The sequence below is a fragment of the Aedes aegypti genome, chromosome 2, assembly GCF_002204515.2.
Source record: "Aedes aegypti strain LVP_AGWG chromosome 2, AaegL5.0 Primary Assembly, whole genome shotgun sequence".
NCBI classification, from domain to species: Eukaryota; Metazoa; Arthropoda; class Insecta; order Diptera; family Culicidae; genus Aedes; species Aedes aegypti.
In genome coordinates, this window is record NC_035108.1 from 463,179,648 (window position 1) to 463,202,111 (window position 22,464).

General features: G+C 39.9%; 1 protein-coding gene across 3 annotated transcripts in view; it reads right to left on the bottom strand.

Moving 5' to 3' along the window:
- Positions 1-22,464, bottom strand: part of LOC5568181 (probable cationic amino acid transporter) — a 70,172-nt gene that overhangs the window by 3,169 nt on the left and 44,539 nt on the right. For 2 of the 3 annotated variants that reach the window (XM_021848214.1, XM_021848216.1), the window contains exons 2-7: positions 20,643-20,995; positions 13,098-13,261; positions 12,845-13,039; positions 12,553-12,779; positions 12,328-12,482; positions 11,873-12,261 (exon numbers count right to left, since the gene is read on the bottom strand). In XM_021848214.1, the coding sequence (XP_021703906.1) occupies positions 11,873-12,261; positions 12,328-12,482; positions 12,553-12,779; positions 12,845-13,039; positions 13,098-13,261; positions 20,643-20,644 (1,132 nt within the window). In that variant the 5' untranslated portion in view covers positions 20,645-20,995. Of the gene's footprint in view, positions 1-11,872; positions 12,262-12,327; positions 12,483-12,552; positions 12,780-12,844; positions 13,040-13,097; positions 13,262-20,642; positions 21,467-22,464 lie in introns of those variants that run through there. The other variant, XM_021848215.1, reaches the window with a different exon arrangement.

The following is a 22,464-nucleotide window of genomic DNA, read 5'->3' on the forward strand; positions in this document are numbered from 1 at the left end:
AACTTTTTCGACCACCTCCCCCCCCTTTTGTCACACTTTTTGTATGAGTCCTGCGAAAATTTTGTAAGGCTTGTCACGCTTGGCTCGACCCCATCCCCCCCCTTGGAGCGTGACGTAATTTGTGCATGATCCCTTATAGGTGTCTTCGGGACATTGTTTTGAATTAGCGTCTCGAGTAATAATAACAAATTATTTTTAAATTAGACTGAATAGGCCACCCGAGCAAAAAAAATGATAATGATCATAACTTCAGCAAAATTTTAGATCTTATTTATTTTTAACAACTTTGCTGAACACAAGGAGCCGGATCCTATTCTTGGCACTTTTGATTCACTTCGGCAGTAGGGTTTCTTGAAAGCTACTAAGCTCATAATATAAAGAGCTCATAATATGCGTCGTACTGAAGCGCTTATTATTGGAAAGTTTCAGACAATTCGGCCGAGTAAAACCCACCATGCCATAGAGAATCATGGAAGTGCCCAAGTGGTACTGCACCGTACTTGGTATTTTTGACTTCGTTTTCACAGTAAAATTTTAAAAATAACATATTTTATCATAAATATCAGTTTTTTCACCATTTCTATGCTCAATATGCAGTTTATGAACATGACATGTTCTACAACATTTTATATATTAAAAAAATATACAGCTTTGCCGAATATACCAAAGCTGTGGAATTATCATATCGAAAGATATAATGAGTTAATGGTAAAATGTGTATAATTTTTTAGCATTTCCTCATGCAAGTTTCTCCTGAATCGGCACTTTTCGGCAGTCATCCTTAGTATACTTTGATGCTTCATTATATAAACTGAAACTCCATGTATAAGAAATCATGGGGTCTCAAAGGGCACATTGAATTTAACCATTTTGACAAGCATGGAATTTTAATTTTACATCAAATAGTTTTCTGACCCTTTGTTTGCTCACAGTGCGATCAATAAACTTGTGATATTCTGTATTTTTTTATATCACAATACTCAACAACTATGTCAAAGACATCTGTATATTCTGAAAAACTCCAAAAGTATTGCATCGAACAATAAAATGTTTTTATTAAAATTAATAGGATGCAGAACCACTTGGGCACTTCCATGATTCACTTTGGCATGGGGGTTTTTTATCGACCGAATTGTCTGAAACTTTGCCGTAAGAAACGCATCAGTACGACGCATATTGTGGCCAAATATGAGCTCTGTAGCTTTCAAAAAACCCCACTGCCGAAATTAATCAAAAGTGCCAAGTATAGGATCCGGCTCCCTACTATTTATGAGAATTTACTTGGTCGGTTTCTCATGTATTTGCAATTTCGGGCATAAGTTCACCTTTGCTTGAAACATGAGTGGAATCAGGATTAACAGGTGAAACAGTGAGCATACAAAAGGTAAAAAAATATTAAAGATCGAATTTCCAAGCTTTTCAAAAAATAGTTGAAATCAATATGCCCTGTAAGACCCGACAAAATGGCCATGGGGCTTTAGCTGTTATAGTGAGGCATCAAAGAATACTAAGTATGGCTGCCGAAAAGTGCCGATTCAGGAGAAACTTGCCTAGAAAAATAATCGCAAATTTTATAAATTTTACCATACATTCATTACATCTTTCGATGTTCTGATTTCACAGCTTTTATATTCGGCAAAGTTGTGTATTTTTGTAATATATTAAATGTTGTAGAACATTTCATGTTCATGAATGGCACATTGAGAATAGAAATGGTAAAAATACTGATATTTTTGATAAAATAGGCTAAATTTTAAAATTTTACTGTGATGTCAAAAATATCAAGTTTATTTAGCAAAGTTGTTGAAAATAAAACTTTGCTGAAGTAATGAATACCCTGAAAAAATTCAAAAATATATTTTTTTGCTCGAGTCAGTCTAATTTGAAAATTATTTTTATTATTACTCAAAATATGGTATGCATAAGTTATTGGCGAGTTATTCTTTCCTCCTCGGGTGGCTACCACGATTGCAATGCACGTACTAGCGTATCACAGGATTGTTATTTTTCATGAAATTTGAACTAGAATTGCACTCCGTACACCTTTAAAACACGTTAAAAGTGGTATATAGCAAGTTTTCGCAAAATAATTTGTATCCTACTTGAAAGCTCATGTTTTTAGCTCTCGAATGAACTTTGTTGACGATCAAGGTATCTGCCCTGAACGAACGCAGCCAAGCAAGGGAATCTGTCGGACAAGGCGAGATCCGTATTGGTCACTCAAGCGGTCACTCAGATTACCAATACCCATATGAGCATTGGACTGGACAGAACGTAGCGGAGAGATCGAGAGAAGTCAGTTGTCCACTGCAATAGCTCGCGATCGGTCACCGGAGGGCGAACCTCCGCACGATAGTCGTCTGTGTGTTTACTTAGATTATAAGAATAAATGTAGTTAAGTTAAATAAAGTGTTTGTTGTAAGTTTTGTTTGAGTAAAGTGTGTGTTGTGTGTTACTGACGAGAAGAAACAGTACCAAGAAGAATTGCTACCCGGAATGACCCTTGCATGCGCAAAACTACTCTGGCCAAGGTTGACCACTATCCATCTCAAGAAGGTCATCTGAAGGGCAACCAAACCAGACGAGAGGACGAATTTTGAAGGTATCCCAACATAAACTGGTCCTTCGAGCCGGATTCTATCGACCGGTGAATCGTTGGTTGGGACCTGGAAGCTAATTCCGCCATCGCGCAAGGCCCGAGGAAGCTTTTACAAGCTGAAAGAGTGCGCGCCATCATCAAAGCCCATTATTTCCACCTGAAAGGATCTTCGCCATCATAGAACATCTTATGCAACATAAAGGATATGCGCCATCGGCTGATTCAACTGCAAGACATTGCCCCATTGGTCTGCCGTGCCATTCAGAGCTTCTGGAGGACAACCGATTAGGATCGATAGGCTGGTGGTGTTGCTAGTCTCAAGCAAACCTTCGTCGAATTTGGACGCCTTTCGAGGATTTCGAGGATCTTCAGGACTACGTAGACGGCCTTAGCGCTGTTCTACCACCGGTCAGGTAGGTTAGAACAAGTATATGTCTGGCCGAAGCCCACTTTCAGTTTTCTAACACCACCATTTCGATCTGGTTTCTATTCCCCCTTGGACGAACTTCAAACAACCGCCGGTGTGCTAATCGATGTGCGAGCGAACTGATCGATCGATGTGGACTTATGGTGAATGTGGCCACGATCTGGTGAACGACCGCTAAACGGGATCGAAGGAAGCTAGAGGACATCGACGACACCATTCGAGCTTGGGCAACGCTGCATAGTCCTGTCTGTCAGGTAAACTTACTTTAGATATATGCCCAGCCGAAGCTGGTTTATGTTGATGCTCCACAACAATAAATTTTACCCTTTTCGACGGAATTTGGCTTAAATTTCTTACGGACGCAAGCCCTATACTCAAATGCTTCACTGGCCGAAGCTTTGAGATACTTTTGGCGCCATCTTTAGTTCTCCAGGTGAGACTAAGAGTTTATGTCCTGCCGTGGCAGGCCCCCCCTTTGATACTACATTGGTTTTTTCTCCTCTGATGCACTGGATTGCTTGATCGAGACGAATTTAAATGTGCTGCTGTAATCGAATGCGAATGTGACGTGCGAATCTGGCTGTTGGCGTAATCTGTAATTCTCTAGGTGAGCTTTACAGTCGAAGTTGACATTTTTTGCATACTACATCCGCCCTTTTCTGCCTTTTTTTTTGTTGTCACTGGATCGATTTGGAGTTTGGCGTTACTACATTACGCATACACGTGAAAGCCTATCGCTGGTTTCAAAATTGGACTTGATCGGCTTCAGGAGTGATACTGCTTTCTCTCACAGGTGAGGTGAACAGTATATGTTCAGCCGAAGCAAGACATTTTTTGAAACTACATCCACGTATCCTTTCGCTTTTTGGAATCCAACTTCTGCGAGACTCCACGATGGCATCCAAGGACTTGAAAACTTTGAAGGCAAGATTAAGAGGACTTCGCGCCACGTTCAGCAATATTCGACGATTTGTGAGTGAGATGAAGCAAGATGTAACGGTCAGTCAGATCAATGTTCGAATTTCACGTCTCGATGAGTTGTGGCAGTCTATCAACGAGACTTGTTGGGATATTCAAGCACAAGAGGAATTTGAGGAGGGCGATAGTTTCCTAAAGGAGCAATCTGACTTCGAAGCTAGTTTTAACGATGTGAAATCGTTCTTATTGGACAAGGTGAACGAGTTAAGCGGTGTTAATCCTCAAATTCCAACCAATCGAGGAGATGAAAGTTTTCTACATGGTGCGGTGGACCATGTTCGTCTGCCGCAAATAAAACTACAGTGTTTCGATGGGAACATTGATGAGTGGCTGAGCTTCAGGGATATTTACACTTCCCTGATTCACCACAAGGCAGATTTACCACCTGTTGAGAAATTTCACTACCTTAAGGGTTGTCTTGAAGGAGAGGCCAAGGCACTACTAGATCCTCTAAAGATCACAGCGGCCAATTACCAAATTGCCTGGGATACGTTGCTTAAACGATACAATAATAGCAAACTTTTGAGAAAAAGGCAAGTGCAGGCGTTGCTAAAACTACCCTCTCTGGACAAGGAATCTGTTGGTGAGCTACAACGATTAGTGGAAGGATTCGATAGAGCTGTCCAAAACTTGGATCAAGTAGTTGAGGCGGTTGAATATAAGGATTTATTGTTGGTGGAACTTCTCAGTTGTAGATAGGATCCTACAACTCGACGTGGTTGGGAGGAATATGCGTCTGCTAAAGACAAGGACACTGTCTTCTTGACTTTCTTCAACGACGAATTCAAATTCTGGAATCATTGCCTATGAAAACAGAAACGAGAAATGACTCAACGTCACAGAATAAGCGTAAACCTTTCTTTCAAAGAGCTAGTCACAATGCGATACAGTCCAATAGTTCAAAATGTCCGTCCTGTTCTGAAGTCCACGGATTACACATCTGCCCTACCTTTCTGAAGTTGCCGATGTCCAACAGGGAATCTTTTCTGCGAAGCCATTCTCTTTACCGCAACTGTTTGAAAGGAGGTCACATCGCAAGGGAGTGTTCGTCGAAATACAATTGTCGGAAGTGCAAGGCTAGGCATAATACCGTAATGTGCTTCAAATCCGAGGAACGCAGTTCACACCACAGTTCAAATGAAGCTGGAATTTCGACTGAAGGAGCTGCGCAATTCTCATCAGTTTCAAATCTACAGACTTCATCGGGAACAATGTCATCTAATATGGCCAACATGTCGTCTTCTCAGATTCTCCTTGCAACTGCAATTGTTCTTGTGGAAGACAATCAAGGATCACGCTATCCCGCTCGTGCCCTACTAGACTCTGGTTCGGAATGTAATTTTATTTCGGAAGGTCTTAGTAGGTTGATGAAGGTTTCTGGAAAGAAGGTCGACATTTCAATCCAAGGAGTTGGGCAAACAAATACGAGAGTTACTCGAAAGATTGAAGCTACAGTCAAGTCTCGAACATCGGAGTATTCAAGGTCCATGGAATTTCTAATCCTGCCGAATGTTACAGCATGTTTGCCTACTGCTACGGTGAAGATCAACGGGTGGAATCTACCACAAGAAGTTGAACTAGCGGATTCAGAGTTCTTCCGTTCCAGAAAGGTGGACATTGTTCTGGGAATTCAAGCGTTCTTCAGTTGCTTCCAGTCGGGGAAGGAAATATCGCTGGGTGAAGGCCTGCCCACACTCACAGATTCAGTTTTTGGATGGATTGTATCCGGTGAAATCTACCCACCGGTGGACGGTACAGTTCAAGGTCGATTCTCATGCAACATTTCAATTTCGGATAACTTGGTGGAATTATTGTCACGGTTTTGGGCCTGCGAGGAAGTGGGAGCCGTCAATAGCTATTCGCCGGAAGAAACGCGCTGTGAGGAGCAGTTTGGGCGTACAGTTCGAAGGGAAGCAGATGGTCGCTACACCGTTACTCTTCCCAAGGATGAGCAAATCTTGCAGCAGCTCGGAGAATCAAGGGAAATTGCAGAGAAACGACTCCTAAGCGTGGAACGGAGATTATCAAGAAACCCGGATCTTCAAGTGCAGTACTACGATTTTATGGCCGAATATTTGGAACTAGGCCATATGCAAAGGGTGGTGAGCAGCGATGAAACAGTCAAACGAATTTATCTGCCGCATCACCCTGTTATAAAGGAGTCAAGCACCACAACTAAGGTCAGGGTGGTGTTTGATGCGTCCTGCAAGACGTCTACAGGCATCTCACTAAACGATGCGCTGTTTGCTGGACCTATAGTACAACAGGATTTAAGGTCGATCATTTTTCGGAGCCGGTTCAGACAGGTTATGGTGGTTTCCGATGTAGAAAAGATATTTCGACAGATCTGGGTCAACGAACACGACACACCTCTACAGTGTATTCTTTGGTTTGGACCGGATAAGGATATTGCAACCTATGAACTTAGCACGGTTATCTATGGTACGAAGTCAGCTCCATTCCTAGCTACTCGTACTCTCAAACAATTGGCTGAAGATGAAAGGGGAAGATTTCCATTGGCCGCGAAGGCCATTGACGAGGATGTCTACATGGACGATGTAATTTCCGGAGTAGACGACGTGGAGTCTGCTATCGATCTACGTTGCCAATTCAACGATTTGCTGCTAAGCGGAGGATTTCGACTGAGGAAGTGGGCGTCTAATCGTCCAGAAGTGCTGAAAGACATTCCTGAGGAGGATTTGGCACTACCTACTGTTGACGGAATCGATTGGGACCGAGATGCAGAAGTCAAAACTTTGGGACTAACATGGCTTCCCAATGCAGATTGCTTAAAATTTCAATTCAATATTTCACCATTTGTTGAGGGACAGCATTTCACGAAACGAAACGTGTTGAGTATCGTCGCCAGACTCTTCGATCCACTAGGGCTGCTAGGTGCAACGATCACGACAGCGAAGGTCTTTATGCAGCGCCTCTGGACACTGGGAAATGAGAAGGATCGCAAACTAGACTGGGATGAACGATTGCCGCAAACGGTGGGTGAGGAGTGGAGGCATTATCATGAAAAACTTCATTTTTTGAATACGATTCAAGTTTCACGTTGTGTTATTCCACCCAAGGCACGTTCAGTAGAATTTCACTGTTTCTCTGATGCGTCGATGGTAGCTTACGGTGCCACGGTTTACGTGCGAAGCGAAGAACAAGATGGCACGGTTACCGTTCATCTACTTACCTCGAAATCGAAAATTGTTCCTCTAAAGGTTCAATCCCTACCACGATTAGAGTTGTGTGGAGCACTCCTGTCTGCACAGCTTTGGGAAAAGGTGTCAAACGCTATGAAAATGGATGTTAACATTCACTTCTGGACAGATTCAACATGTGTGCTGCAGTGGATCAAGTCTGCTCCTGGAACCTGGACTACTTTCGTGGCAAATAGAGTTGCCAAGATTCAGGCTATAACAGAAGGCCATAGCTGGGGTCACGTGTCGGGTAAAACTAACCCGGCAGATCTAATCTCTCGTGGAATCCTCCCAAACGAAATTTTGAAAAATGAACTTTGGTGGAACGGACCCAAATGGCTGAAAACACCCAAGGAACAATGGAAATCAGACCCAATCCCAAACCAAATACCCCAGGAGATGCGGAAAACTTCCGCTTCGTGTACAGCAAAAGAGACTTCATTCGTTTCGGATTTCGTTGAAAGGTTTTTGGACTATGATAGGCTGATACGATCTACTGCATACTGGCTACGATTAATCGCAAGGCTCAAACACGATGATAAGTGCAAGAAAGGTTTTTTAACCACTGTAGAACTGCAACAGGCGGAAATAGTACTAGTACGTAAAGTCCAGCAGGATCATTTTTCCAAGGAAGTTAAGGCGTTGAATCAAGGCCACTCTGTTGCACGAAACTCGCCGTTGCGTTGGTTCTACCCGCGAATCACTGAAGACGGTGTTCTGCGTGTTGGTGGGCGGTTGAGTCACTCGAATAGTCCGGAGTCAGCGAAACACCCAATGATATTACCAGCGAAACACCATCTAACCGAGTTGATCTTCCGACACTATCATCTAAGGATGCTGCATGCCGGACCTCAACTTCTTCTTGCTACCGGACGACAACGTTATTGGCCGCTCGGTGGTAGAAACGGCGCCAGAAAGATTGTTCATCGTTGTCAACGTTGCTTTCGGGCAAAACCTTCCCGCATCGAACAGCAAATGGGCGAACTCCCGTCTGCTAGAGTAACCGTCGCACGACCTTTCTCAAAAACCGGCATCGATTATTTCGGTCCGATTTATATCAAGGCAGGGAGACGTCAAGCAGCAATTAAGTCATATGTCGCCGTGTTTGTCTGTATGGCTACAAAGGCTGTACACTTGGAACATGTCTCGGATTTGTCAACCGAATGTTTTCTCCAAGCCCTGCGACGTTTCTTCGCGCGACGTGGGAGGTGCACCGATATTTATTCGGACAATGGCACGAACTTCGTTGGAGCTAAAAATAGAATGTTGGAATTATGCAAACTGCTACAAAATCAGGATCATCGCGAGATTGTTACCAACGAATGCTGTAGTGAAGGCGTACAGTGGCATTTCATACCACCTGGTGCTCCCCACTTTGGCGGCTTGTGGGAGTCTGCTGTGCGGTCAACGAAATACCATCTACTTCGTGTTCTAGGCGAAAATCCGGTGTCTGCAGAAGATTTCCGTACTCTGCTTGCTCAAGTCGAAGGATGCCTCAATTCGCGACCTTTAACTCCCATCACCGATGACCCAACAGATCTAGAACCACTGACTCCAGCGCATTTTCTCACTGGTGGATCCTTACAAACATTACCGGATCCAGACCTTAGTTCGGTTCAGTTGAATCGACTGGATCGTTGGCAGCTAGTACAACGTCAACTGCAAGATTTCTGGAGACGATGGAGAACAGAATACTTGTCGCAATTACAAGCCCGAAACAAAAATTGGAAACCTGCTGTTGACATAGTTGAAGGTAGTCTTTGCGTAATCGTTGACAGTTTACAACCACCGATGAAATGGAAGATGGGGCGAATTATCCAACTTCATCCAGGAGCTGATGGTATGACTAGGGTAGTTACCCTTAAGATCGCCAACGGAACCATGAAGAGAGCGATCAACAAAATTTGTCTTTTACCAGCTCAACATTGATGACCATAACGGAGCGTTGCAGTAGAATGTCTTCCGAGGATATCCAGTGCGTCGAAAGGGGTGTTTCTTGTATATTTTCAGAAGTTCCCGAGACACTTCAGGGTGGGTGAGGATGTTGACGAACAAGGTATCTGCCCTGAACGAACGCAGCCAAGCAAGGGAATCTGTCGGACAAGGCGAGATCCGTATTGGTCACTCAAGCGGTCACTCAGATTACCAATACCCATATGAGCATTGGACTGGACAGAACGTAGCGGAGAGATCGAGAGAAGTCAGTTGTCCACTGCAATAGCTCGCGATCGGTCACCGGAGGGCGAACCTCCGCACGATAGTCGTCTGTGTGTTTACTTAGATTATAAGAATAAATGTAGTTAAGTTAAATAAAGTGTTTGTTGTAAGTTTTGTTTGAGTAAAGTGTGTGTTGTGTGTTACTGACGAGAAGAAACAGTACCAAGAAGAATTGCTACCCGGAATGACCCTTGCATGCGCAAAACTACTCTGGCCAAGGTTGACCACTATCCATCTCAAGAAGGTCATCTGAAGGGCAACCAAACCAGACGAGAGGACGAATTTTGAAGGTATCCCAACAAACTTATTCTTATGGCGGGCATTCACGGGCTACTAATGTCTTAGGGTACTTTTATAAAAAATAATATGTTTTTTGGAGATTTTTTGTCGAAATTTACTTTGTATAAATTGAATGAAAAATTTTATTCAATTTAGTTGTACTTCATATATCTACTATCAACTTCTCTGAAGATACCATGGCAGTTTAAGCGCTATTTAAACTCATAAATAGCTGGTGAGTTATGGAACGCAATTATTAATTTTCTTGAAAAATCATGTCCACGGTCCACCCAAAGAGTTGTAAAATTCAAAACTCAATTATTCTGCTTCAAACTTTGGATTTAAAACACCAATAGGTTAAGGGAGTCGGGAAAAATATTACCGTTCGGAGAAAACAACTTTGATTTTTAGGTTTTGACCGCCTTCGAACCATAGTGCATCGCACAGTCATAGGGTCAAAACAGATATTCCAGTCAGCGTGCAAGAGTTTCGGGTCACCTACGATGCACGACTGTTACAATTTCTACCATGTTTAGTCTAATTTCATAATACCATGGTTTATTTAAACATTAATAATAGGAGGTGTTTCATTGTCATGAGATTCTACTGAATTTCCGTTTACTAAGAACATTGAAGTGACCCTAAACTTTTGCATACACCACACTGAGGGGTTACCTCAAACTTTTGCGCGATGATTTACATGACTGTTTCATTGGTTTTAAATAGTGTTCTGATTTTCCGCCCAATGTTCACAAGAAATCTTAAAAGAAGATAAGAATGCAATGCTGAGAACGTTGGCCAAGTTTTTTTAGTGTCATTTTTTAAAATGTTTAACTTAAACTAAAACTTAGTTAAAAAATATATTAAACACCTACAAAGTAAAATTATTTAATTGTAATTAGACGTCTAGTCACAGTATGCTTTTAAAATCGTGATCCCAAACTTTTGCACGGGAGTTTAGTAGTAAATTTAAATGAAAAAAGTCTTCTCAGTTTGATTCCAAATCAATGGAATTTAGTTAGCAAATCTGGGGACGGACCTGGTGTACTCGCCTCTCACGCCGAGGACCTGGGATCGAATCCCATCCCCGACATAGCCACTTATGACATGAAAAGTTATAGTGACGACTTCCTTCGGAAGGTAAGTAAAGCCGTTGGTCACGAGATGAACTAGCCCAGGGCTAAAAATCTCGTTAATAAAGATAGAAAAAAAAAGTTAGCCGATCACATATTATTGATCAATAACTGCGCAGTAGACCGTCCCTTATTTTTCGAAAATGCGAAATGCTAAAAGTTCGTAGTAAAGTGCTCGTTTTGGTAAGAAAAATATCAAGTATAAATTTGAAGTCCGAGACGGAGCCATCAAATAAACAGCTGGAAGTATTTTTTGCCTGATTCCCAAGAAAACACCTATCACTGAGAGTTTATCGTAGAGATTTGAGGAGCATTCAGACAAAAAATCTGATAGGACTGCTGGACCAATTCTAGAAGAAATTTTAGGAAGAATTTAAAACAAAAATGGCTAGAGGGACAAATAGAGGAATTATTTTAAAATTATTTTGGAATCCGTGAGGGAATACTTGCAAAAAACCTTGCATTCGTCTTAGTATAATTAGTTAGATTGACTTCAAATAAGATCTTTGGCATGCTTATTTATCGGACTTCAAGAAATCTCAAAGCATCATGATATAAAATTATATGAAAAAATCCAAGATGAGATTAATTTCGAAAGCAAAGCAATAGATTAAAAATATTTTTTTTCCATTAGCCAGATCGAAAGCAATACCTCTTTGTTGATATCAGCATTTGAATGAAACTTGTAATAAACAGTCAATGGAGATAGAAATAGCTCATCATCATCTTCTTCTTCTTCTCTTCTTACTGGGACAGAGCCTGCTTCTCAGCTTAGTGTTCTTATGAGCACTTCCACAGTTATTAACTGAGAGCTTTCTTTGCCAAAGTTGCCATTTTCGCATTCGTATATCGTGTGCAGGTACGATGATACTCTTGCCCAGGGAAGTCAAGGAAATTTCCATTGCGAAAATATCCTGGACCGATCGGGAATCGAACCCAGACAACTTCAGCAAGGCTTTGCTTGGTAGCCGCGGACTCTAACCACTCGGCTAAGGAAGGCCCCATGTCATATGAAAATCTAATAACCTAATGGACTTACTTTGCTGTTCCATGTACTGAGGTCTGAGTGGGATGTACAACAAGTAGAATGCCCTTAGAATCACCGCCATCAAATGACTCGCCGCCAGAATGTACACCAAGTTCTCCATCGGACAAGCGAAGGCCAGCATTGCGCACAAACTGCCTCCAGTGAACACCGCCAGAATCGGACTTCCGCTGTCCCTATTCTCATACCCGATCTGCTTGGCCAGAATCTTCCAATCGGACGTGGTCAACTGCACTATCTGGTAGAACATTTCCGGAAACAGTTCAAGCAGCGCACCGGAACAGGTCAGCACCAGAAGGCAGGCCACCGCCGGAATCGCTTTGTGGAAGTCCTTGTTCTCCAAGATGGCCAACACCGGGACTGCTTCATACTCATGTGAGGTGCTGTGAAAGTCAATGCAAAGACAATATCAATTAAACTTCATTTGATTCGGTTCCACAGGGCATTACCTGAACTTTATCACCGCAGTTAAGCACGCACCAATTAGCTCGTTTGATAGCAACACAGCAAAGATAACAGCTACTCCCAACAGTCGTTTGCAGTAATTACCGTTTAGAACGTCATTCGAGAAGCCGAAGCACGACAATGCCGAGCCAGAAAGAAGCTGCCAAAAGAACGAAGAGAAATACCTTGAGTTTTGATCTATATTAAAAGACTCACACCTCCAAACTTACCCCAACGACTCCCTTCGGAAGAATTGCCTCGCTGGCAAACAGCTCAAAGTTTCCGCGTAAACCGGCGACGACACTAATTACCGTGACGAACACCACCACTCCGGACACCATGAGGAAGCTGAAAATTTTCGTGTTTTCCAGTCCCAGCATGAACATTCCGGTGAGGAGGAAAATCACCACCACCCCAATCACGTCGGGCCACGGTTCGTTCGCCGGGGAATTGCGACCTGCGATGAGATTAATTACATCAGAATTCACATCCCCATGGGAACTTTTGATTCATGAACCCTACCCAATATGTACATCCTCGCAAGGCCACCGGTCATGGCATCGAGCGATGAGCTCAGGGTCCTTACGAGCACAGCACACGCCGAGAATAGCGCCAAAATGTCCATCCACTTGGCGAGGAATAAACAGAAGAAATCTGTTCGGTGCGTGGTTCGAATGTAGTACATTTGAAGCGACTTGACACTCGCCTTACATACGCCTATAATAGACAGGAAAAGTATTAAAATTATCTAAATCTACTGGTTAAGTATACGCACCGGAGAAAATGGCAAATATCGCAGCGATGACCATGCTTATCATCATCCCGGGGCCACCCGTTTCGTTGTAGGCTATCAGGTTCGTCAGGATGAGGACTCCCAGAGCCCAGCGACCACCGGTCCCTCCGGTAATGGCACTGCTGACGGACCATGACGGCAGGACCCTGAAACGGAATATTTGATTGAATATATTGAGACTTACAGCATCTAGATAATACAATAGATAGATCAAAAAAGAGGTGAAGTTGATCACGTTTGGACGATTATGATTAGATGACTAGGGTAAGGGATCTAATTTTCGACCCAGTGCTAATTTTCGACCCATTGATAGAACAAATGTTATTTCAACTACTATGTGAAATTTTCAAACATTTTTAAATCACTGGAATATGCCATTGCTGTTATACTTGTCATAATCCATTAAAAATTGCATTTATATAACGGAGTTTTAATCCTAAATAGATAATTCCTGATATCCCTGTGTCTGAATCAGTCCTTTTTTCTTCCATCGATGAAAAATCGCCATATATTGAAAAGGCTTAAATCAGTATAAAAACTGATCAAAGTGATGCCTAATCGATAAAGTTTGATGAAGACAGATAAAATTTAAGCATATTGTATTCAATTTTGTGCATCTATAAGCGAAAATAAAGTTTATTACGCGTTTGAAATTGTTCGAAAATTGAAACACCAGGTTTCAATTTTCGACCGGTCGAAAAAGCATGCCATGATTTCAGCAGGTGATGTGTTTCAGTTTTCGGACCCTTCATCAAAAATAAACATCGATCATAATGGTGATTGTTCTTTTGTGGAGTTGAATTTCTTGCTTCAACGGTTTTTAACTAAAACGGTAAGAAATATACTCATCTTGCTTCGATTTAATCAAAATTATATGAATTAACATATTATAGCACCCAGAAAAGTGCAGACAAGTACTTTCAGAAAAGTGCAGACTACATTTCATACTGGGGCAATACATTTGCACATACATTGAATAATTTGTATGATAAAGTGATTTTGCAAAAGTGAAGTGTTAAAGTTCTAATAGTGGTTTCTTGAATAATAACCAATATGTATATTTGGTAATTTCAATGGTACAAATAAAAACAACTCCCGTAACATTTATCAACTCTGCAAGTTTCTAAAAAAATAATAATAATTGGTTGTTCTATAAAAATAATAGTAATTGGTTGTATATTTTTCGTTTCAATTGATCGATTTTTTTATGTTGAAACAATATGAAATCCGAATGCAAGGGATTTGGTCTTATTTTGAGCATTTGTTCTTGTAAATTTGCTACGAGTGGGAAAATCGAATAGATTTAAAAAAAAATCGATACAAGAGATTCGATTTAATCAACGAATCAGTTCGACGTATCGAATTTGAATCGATTCAGTATTATCGATATGTTGGTCAAATTTGGCCAATAGCGCACATGATTGTTTTCTTTTCTATTTGCGTCAGTACATTGTGTGTCCAGTAATGTTTACCGAACAAATTAAGTATAAAGCATACTGAATCGCTGATTTTTTTGTGAATTTTGCGTCGATAACCGGTGAGACCCAAACTATTCAAAACTTATTGCTTAATTCATTATTATTTCTAAATAAATGCCATGTTAAAAATATAAATAAACATGTTTGAAAACAGATAAATGTCCTTAACGGGACTAGTGTGTAAATGTCCTTAGCACGACTGGTGGTCGAAATAAAAAAAAATGTCCTTAACGCGACAGGTGGTTGCTATGAATATGTGCTTAACGCGACTGGTGGTCGTAAACTTGTTCCTAGAAAATGTTATTGATATTGTTAGCGCGACTGGTGGTCGTATATTTGTTCTAAGCAATGGTGGTGTACACTTGCTACCGCGACTGGTGGTCGCATACTAGTTCTTAGTAACTGCTATTTATGTTTTTAGCGCGAGTGGTGGTCGCAAATTGATTCATAATAAAAATGATGCTCACATGCATGTGCGACTGGTGGTCAAAAATGTATCTAAAGAATAAGAGATGTAAGCCCAATGATGTGTGGTAACTTACATTTACATTCAAACAACACGATGAAAGTCAAACGCTGATGCTACTTTGTTTAACACTATATGGCAGTTTTATCCACGGTATTTTGCGGGTTTTATGTAATTAGTTTGATTAAACGAATTAAAACGTGAACTTTTTTGCGATTTCTGGTTGTCTGTGTAAACAATGAATCCATCAGTCTAATGAAATTATCAGGTTGTTGGTCTATTTAAAACGAGCAATTCTCGCTGAAACCAGGCCGCCATCGGCACACATCGTTTGAATTTCAATTTTATATAACTGATCGCTAGTATGTGCTCAATGGACTGATGCAAATTTTGAAGTTTTTGCTCCCCTATGCTTGAACGATGTCAATTATGATAAAAATCACTCTCCCAAAATTTGAAGTGATTCGGAAGAAATTTGACTGTGCACACGCCATTTTAAGTTTATATGGAGATTACTATTGAAAAGGCAAACCTTTTGTGTTCAGTCCTCTAACTACTCGTAATAATAATCTATGAAAAAGTGAACATACTCTTCTCAAGTGAATTCTTCCCAGCTACAACTTTGCCGAAGACCACATTTTGACTGGACGTAAGGATAATTTGTTATCATTGATAACAAAGTGTAAATCATACTGAGATAATCATTCAATTACTTTCAAAGCAACACTGTTTTTTTGCTGTAGAACATAGTAGTCTGGATTATTTTGATCTATTCTACCCTCCAGGAGCACCACTGTTGCCTGACGAGCAGTTGGTTAAGCATGCAAAATGCAAACCCACTTTATGATTATGAATAGCAATTTATCCTAACGTCCAATCGAAATGGTCTTCGGCAAAAATGTAGTTGAAAGCATTTCACATGAGTAGAGTTTTTTCACGTTTTTCATCAAATATTATGACGACGAGAGAGAGAGGGGTGAGTACAAAAAGTTGGCGTTTTTCATAGTTATCTCCATATAAACTTTAAATGGCATGTGCACAGTCAAATTTCTTCCGAATCACTTCAAACTTTGGAAGGATGCTATTTACCATAATAAAAATCGTTTAAGCATAGGGGAGCAATAATTTCAAAATTTGCATCACTCTAATGCTCAAACTAAAGTGGTCCTTTTGATTTTCTCAAATTGGTGAACCCCTCGTACGGAAGCTGGCTGGTCAGTTTTCGGAAAATCCCATTTTTTTATAAATAAAAGGTATTTCTTCGCGTGATATGTCTTATATTTTCCTTGGAACACATAGCAAACTTAGTGCCATCGTATAGAGGAAGAATATGGCTTTCATTTCAAGCTAAAAATATTGGCGGCCATTTTGAATTTGACCGCCATTTTTATTTTTGTCACAAAAAAAAACGTTTTATCACCATTAGCGCACCCCTCGTTCTGAATTCTGAGAACACCATCAGAGAGCTGAGAAAAAACTGAGTAAGATAGGCTACAACTATTAGAGAAATGGTATTTACCGTATGAAATCAATGATTCTATAAACCTATTTCGACGTACACACTTGGAAAAAATCATGTAATTTTGCGTCACAAAAGCCCGACATATTAAAGCGAGCAAAATGACACAAAATTACGTCTTCTGCTATTTCTGCGTCAGGTCTTATGAGCCAGAATTGTAATTTTACTAGTAAACAATCCGCATGTTGTAATTTTGAAATATGACGTAACTATGTATTAACATAACCTCAACCATTGGAAGCAATACTTCTCACATTCCTTTCTTATTATCTTTAGCAGCTATAAGAATAAATAACATCATAGTACATGTATTTGACATAAATATTTTTTATTCACATGTTTAAACTAGAACACAATTCAAATTTCATACAACATACATCAGACCACTTTCCCGTTCTACATCACAACGCACTATAGATCCGATGCGATGTGGTGAACGATTGCACTGCACATAGCTACACGCTTCCGAAGATGGCGAATCAGTCTAAAAACTCCCCGTGTTCTTCAGATTATCTCAGCAGCTGAAGATGTGAAGGAACGTTGAAATACCAAACAATTATTATTCGAAAACAACACTGCTAGCTTTCTTTCGATGGCGTTTGACGTTTCTCCAACGTGCACGTCATGACTCTCTTCAATTGAGTTACCATTCGTGTAATTTTCAGTTACGTATAACTTCAGGTCAGATGACGGAATGTTGAAAGTCATTTCTCAGAGAAATTTTTAAATTACTGGTTTTCGTGTTTATGTCATCGATGATTTACAAATCAATCACATTTTGATTTACGACACGAATAATTACGGCAACTTCAACGTTTATGTCAACTTGAAAAATGATATTTTTTTAGTGTGTATATGACTAGTGCAATCAATACAAACATCATTTTTTGCACATCAAAAAACAAGTTTTCTACGAGTCGAGTGAAGAATAAAAGTATTAATTTAAGTGAAAAAAATCTGGCGGCCCTCTTGGATTTTGAAGCCATCTTTAAATAGTAGAAAGATTAGGATAATGGTGTAAGGACTCGGCCGGTGCCGTTATTGATCAATAATATGAGAACTACTAATATTCCACTTCGAGAGTAAGCGGAAAATCCCATCCTTTATAAGATCTGATCATCCATGAAGTAGCAACCATGTCGTACAGTCAGTCTATGCTATGCTTGATTCTTAACCCGTATAGGCCTGAGTGAAAGAAAAAATACTGAAATCCTCACCGCTCAGAGAATTTTTAACGGATTCAAATGATTTTTTGTTAGTTTACTGGCCCACATATGTAGTTTCTGGAAGTGGCCAGAGGAACTTGGAAATATTCCTGTGGCCGGAGTTATTCCGGTGGGTCACTGGGTCAGGTCGGGTAAAAAAGGGCTGTTTTTTGGGTCATGCCAAATAACTTTTTTTTATTTTCAATGACAACCATTTTAATTTGCATAAACCATTAGGATCTAATATTCAACACTTTAAATGAAGAGTTTTGCACCGTTCAAAATATACCTGATGTGGTCATTCGGAACAACCCGGAAGAACCGGTTGTAGATTCGTTGGATACTAAACCGTTTCATCTCTCGAAGAGTAGAAATCAAACATTATTCTGCATTAAAATGCGTTCCCATAACCTTGGCACAGATGTTCTAATACAAATTGGTCACTTTATCGTAAGTTTGAGGAGTCCCGGGACCCGAAAATGGTCATTTGTAGGATTATTCAAATGCAAAACTCATAGTTATCCAATTCAATCGTTTCTCAAAAGGTTTACACTGATGCAACGTTCTTTAAATTCCGTCATGTAATGGCCACATTATAGCCGATTCCGGAAATTATCTGTTACTTGAAATTTGCCTACCTTCAGGGGCACAAACGCATAGTACCCGACCTGACCCAGTGATCCACCGAAATAACTCCAGCCACAGGAATATTTCTGAGTTCCTCTGGCCACTTCCAGAAACTAGATATGTGGGCCAGTAAACTGACAAAAAATCATTTGAATACTTTAAGAATTCGCTGAGCGGTGAGGGTTTTAGAATTTTTTCTTTCACTCAGGCTTATACGGGTTAACTATCATTTTATGGTGTCTAACCACTCTATTGTGGTTGACCCACATAAAAATATTGAAATATCGATGACTTTTTTGTTTTTTCTATATTTGCATATATTTCTATATTTTTCTCAATTGAGGACTTGAGGCAACTCTTCTATTTTTAAGAATCTGTATCAATCTTGATCATTGGTTTTGAAGATATTCAGATGTTCCTTGGGGGCCCAAGATTCCTCATATGAATTTTTTTTGACCTCTGTTATGTTTTTAGTCAATTTATCAAAAAACAAAAATGTGGGGTATGCAATCTCAGGTTGGAAGGAGCTTCTCTGAAAAAATCGTACAAAACGGTTAAGTTGTTTACAAAAAATCTAAAAATTCCAAAATAATGTTTTTTGAAGTTTTTAAGATCTTCATACGGCCAGATTGACATCAGAAACAAAAATGGGTGGTAGGTCATTTGGTATAAAGTCGTTTGGCATAAAGCCGTTTGACATAAAGCCGTTTGGCATAAACTCGTATGACATAATGGTCATTTGGCATAAAGTCGTTTGGCAATTATTGTCGTTTGGCATAATGAGTCTGAAATGAAGAATTTCTTAAGATGGCATTCGTTTTTACTTTTCTTTTGAATCTTTCTGATGATAACAAGCTTGTTGTTGAGTCAATTAATAAAAAAAAAATACTTTATTCAACAATCATATGCTCTTGAATAAACTATACCATATTAAGAAAGCTATTGCCAATAGTATGTTATTATTGATCCAAAAAATACCCTTCTTTCATATATTAATTCTTCTTTTGAGTTCCGCTATTGAAATAAATTTTTGCACTGAAGATTTCAATATATTTAGTACAAATTTACCCTTATTTCAAGCATCTATGTTCTATTCCTATGTTTTTTTTTTTTTCTAAATATGATGTAACCATAATTAGAGGTATACAACTGTTTATTGGTAAATTTAAATGAATTTCACCTTCTTTTATACGTGGGCTGTTCTATGGAGCTATATTTTTTTAGATTTTTTTTTTGTTTCCAACTGACAAAAGGGTGGCAATCGATAGAATTGCTCAAGTTATCAGCGAAAAGAGATTGTTTCCGAGATACGACCGCTAAGTTGACCTTGGATATCGTTAGCTTCTTTTATTTTCTGGTTTGAGACCGTCACAAACTTATGAAAGATTTTTACTGCTAAAAATCTTACCAATTTTCACAGTATTGGCTCATCATCGGAGTTCGGTGACATACTCTAGTGTAGCGTGCTGCCTTTGCCTCTTTGCGAGGGAACGGAAAATAAACTTCCATCGAAAAAGAATGCTGTCAGAACTCCCCGAGGACTGCCCTTTACCTTCTGCTTAGGCTTTAACGAAGTACTACACAGCAGAACGCGTGCAGAATAAACCGATCTATTTCCGCTAGAAACACTTTTTTTTTATCAAAAACTGCATCAGCTGAATCTAATAATTTGCGGAGACGAAAAAACATGATGGAACAATTTTCAACACATCCGTTCGCGCGCGCTGGTTATGGTTTATTACAATGAAAATAAACAATATTCAAAAAATGTCAAAAAGATTTATCAACTTCGGACTCATTCACAAATTTTATAATGCTGAAAGGGGTGGGTGGGTGTCTAACAGCTGCTATAGCTAATTTTGTAAAATATTCATACAAAGAGTGCGTGGGTTCCGTCATTTTTGCCGTTATGAAATTTGTGAATCAATTGTTTTGAATTGAGGTAGCACGAATCGCATCACTTACAAATGTGAATCCTGATCATGCAGCTTTGATCCCTTCCTACTAACAAAACTGTTTTCTATGACAACCCTGTAGACTGAATAATTAAAAAGTAATTCTCATCATATCAGAAGCAACAACCACTCATCGCAATCAACGTCAAGACAGGTGGCTGTTACTTACATTGTGATCGTTTGCCCGGCGTGATGTAATAGATTCTCAGAATGAAAATGTTCCCTCACACATAGCTACCTACACCAACTCTCTAGCTATAGAAAGTGCAATACTTACATGTTCAGGCGCTGTTAGGCTGGGCGACCTTCGACGAATACCGAAACCCAATGCCTACTTAGAAGGCACCGAATCTACTCGTTTTCCACTTTGCAAAAGCTTTTCCTCGGTTACTCGTTCGCTGTTGGTCCTAGCAGCCCGGGCTTGAGCTGATTTATAATTAATTACAATTTAGCCTGCTATTCCGTTTTCGGGGGGGATCTATTTCTTCGCACGCGAGCACTTTTCCACGAACACTCCTTGGGCACCACCGTTCATTTTCGGTTGGGGTTTTTCGTTATGCTTTCCTCAGGTTACACTAGCACAGAAAACGGTGGTGCACATTTTCGGAAGAAAACTGTTGGAAACGGTCTCTGCCACAGAACACGAAAGAAAAATAAAATTTGTTTTTATTGTGACGAGAAATCAATTGGTGGGCAGACAGGCACTGTGTAGCTCGAGCACGGTCGTTCGACGTCTGCGATGCGATAAATTGCCATTCGCGGCTTTAGTCAGGGGGCGAGGGTGAATTTCTGTTGACAGAAAACAGAGCAACAATAAAGGAAATAAGCCCCCAACGACCTCCTCGAGGAAATCGAAGCTCAAACAAAAATCAAGGCCAATGCGAAAGGATGCTTCCGTCTCACGTTTCACTCATCGCTTGTTTATCACCAAGACTTGCTTGCAACCTCACACTACGGGACGTAGGGGAGAGTAGTGCAATACGCACCGATTAATATTTTCCTGTCATTTTTACAGTGCAACAATAATGACTATCGTTTGAACAGAACGCACAGCTTCGTGTTTCAAATCCATGCATGTCCATGAAATAGTTCTCTAAAGTATTGTTGAAGCAAATTTATTGTAACTTATTTTTGAAAATTTAGCATTAATAAACGTTATTATTTAGCATAAACAAATTTTCTTACTTCTTACATGATAGTTTAATGATGAATAAAATGCAAAATTAATAAATGAAAATTTTCCACGTTGGGCCAGTGCCGAATGGGGCGTTTGTCTACTGGACTATTCTGTGTGCTTTGTGAAAGAGAAATTTTCCAAATGCTTTAATCCATTCACATTTATGAGAGAGGTGGGAAAAAAGAATCGAAAGATAAAACAGGCGATAGCATTATTTTTCACACTACGCTTCAGTAAAGCGAACACAGCTCCTCGCGAATATTTTTCAACATTTGGTGGTGTAATCTATCGCGTACGGTTTCATGCGAGTTGTCATAGGAACCCCACTGCTGCTATAAACATTTAGCATCAATTAGCATGCTTGGATTGGATACTCTCGCGATGCTTTCGTGGGATTGCATTTAACTGCTATGCATCTACGCTGCCCATATCTGCATATATGTAAAATTCGACAAAACTAGGCATTGAGTAAATGGAATTCCAAGTGTGCATTCTCTTTGGCAGTATGGGAGGATACTAAAATTTCTAAAAATCACCAAGAACTGAAATTTTGTACAACCCATATTGACTGTTTAACGATAAACTTGCGACGATCGACGCGCCACCATATTTCATACAACGGAGGCTATTAGAACTAACTTGGAGGTGATGATTTGGAGGTTATTTGGCAAGTTGGAGGTTAAAATCACCTCCAAACACTAGCGATTTTGCGGTGGGATGTTGACGTTTGATCACGAATCACATACTGGGTGAACAGTCAGGAAATATTTCTGATAGAAATTTCATTGCTACTTCATTATGAGGCTCATTTATAATCTCAATGTGACTGTTATGCGGTTACAATTAGCAATGTGACAAAACAACTTGGTATTTTTTTTTTTTTTGAATTTTCTAGAACAATCTCACAGATTTCAGTAAGTTG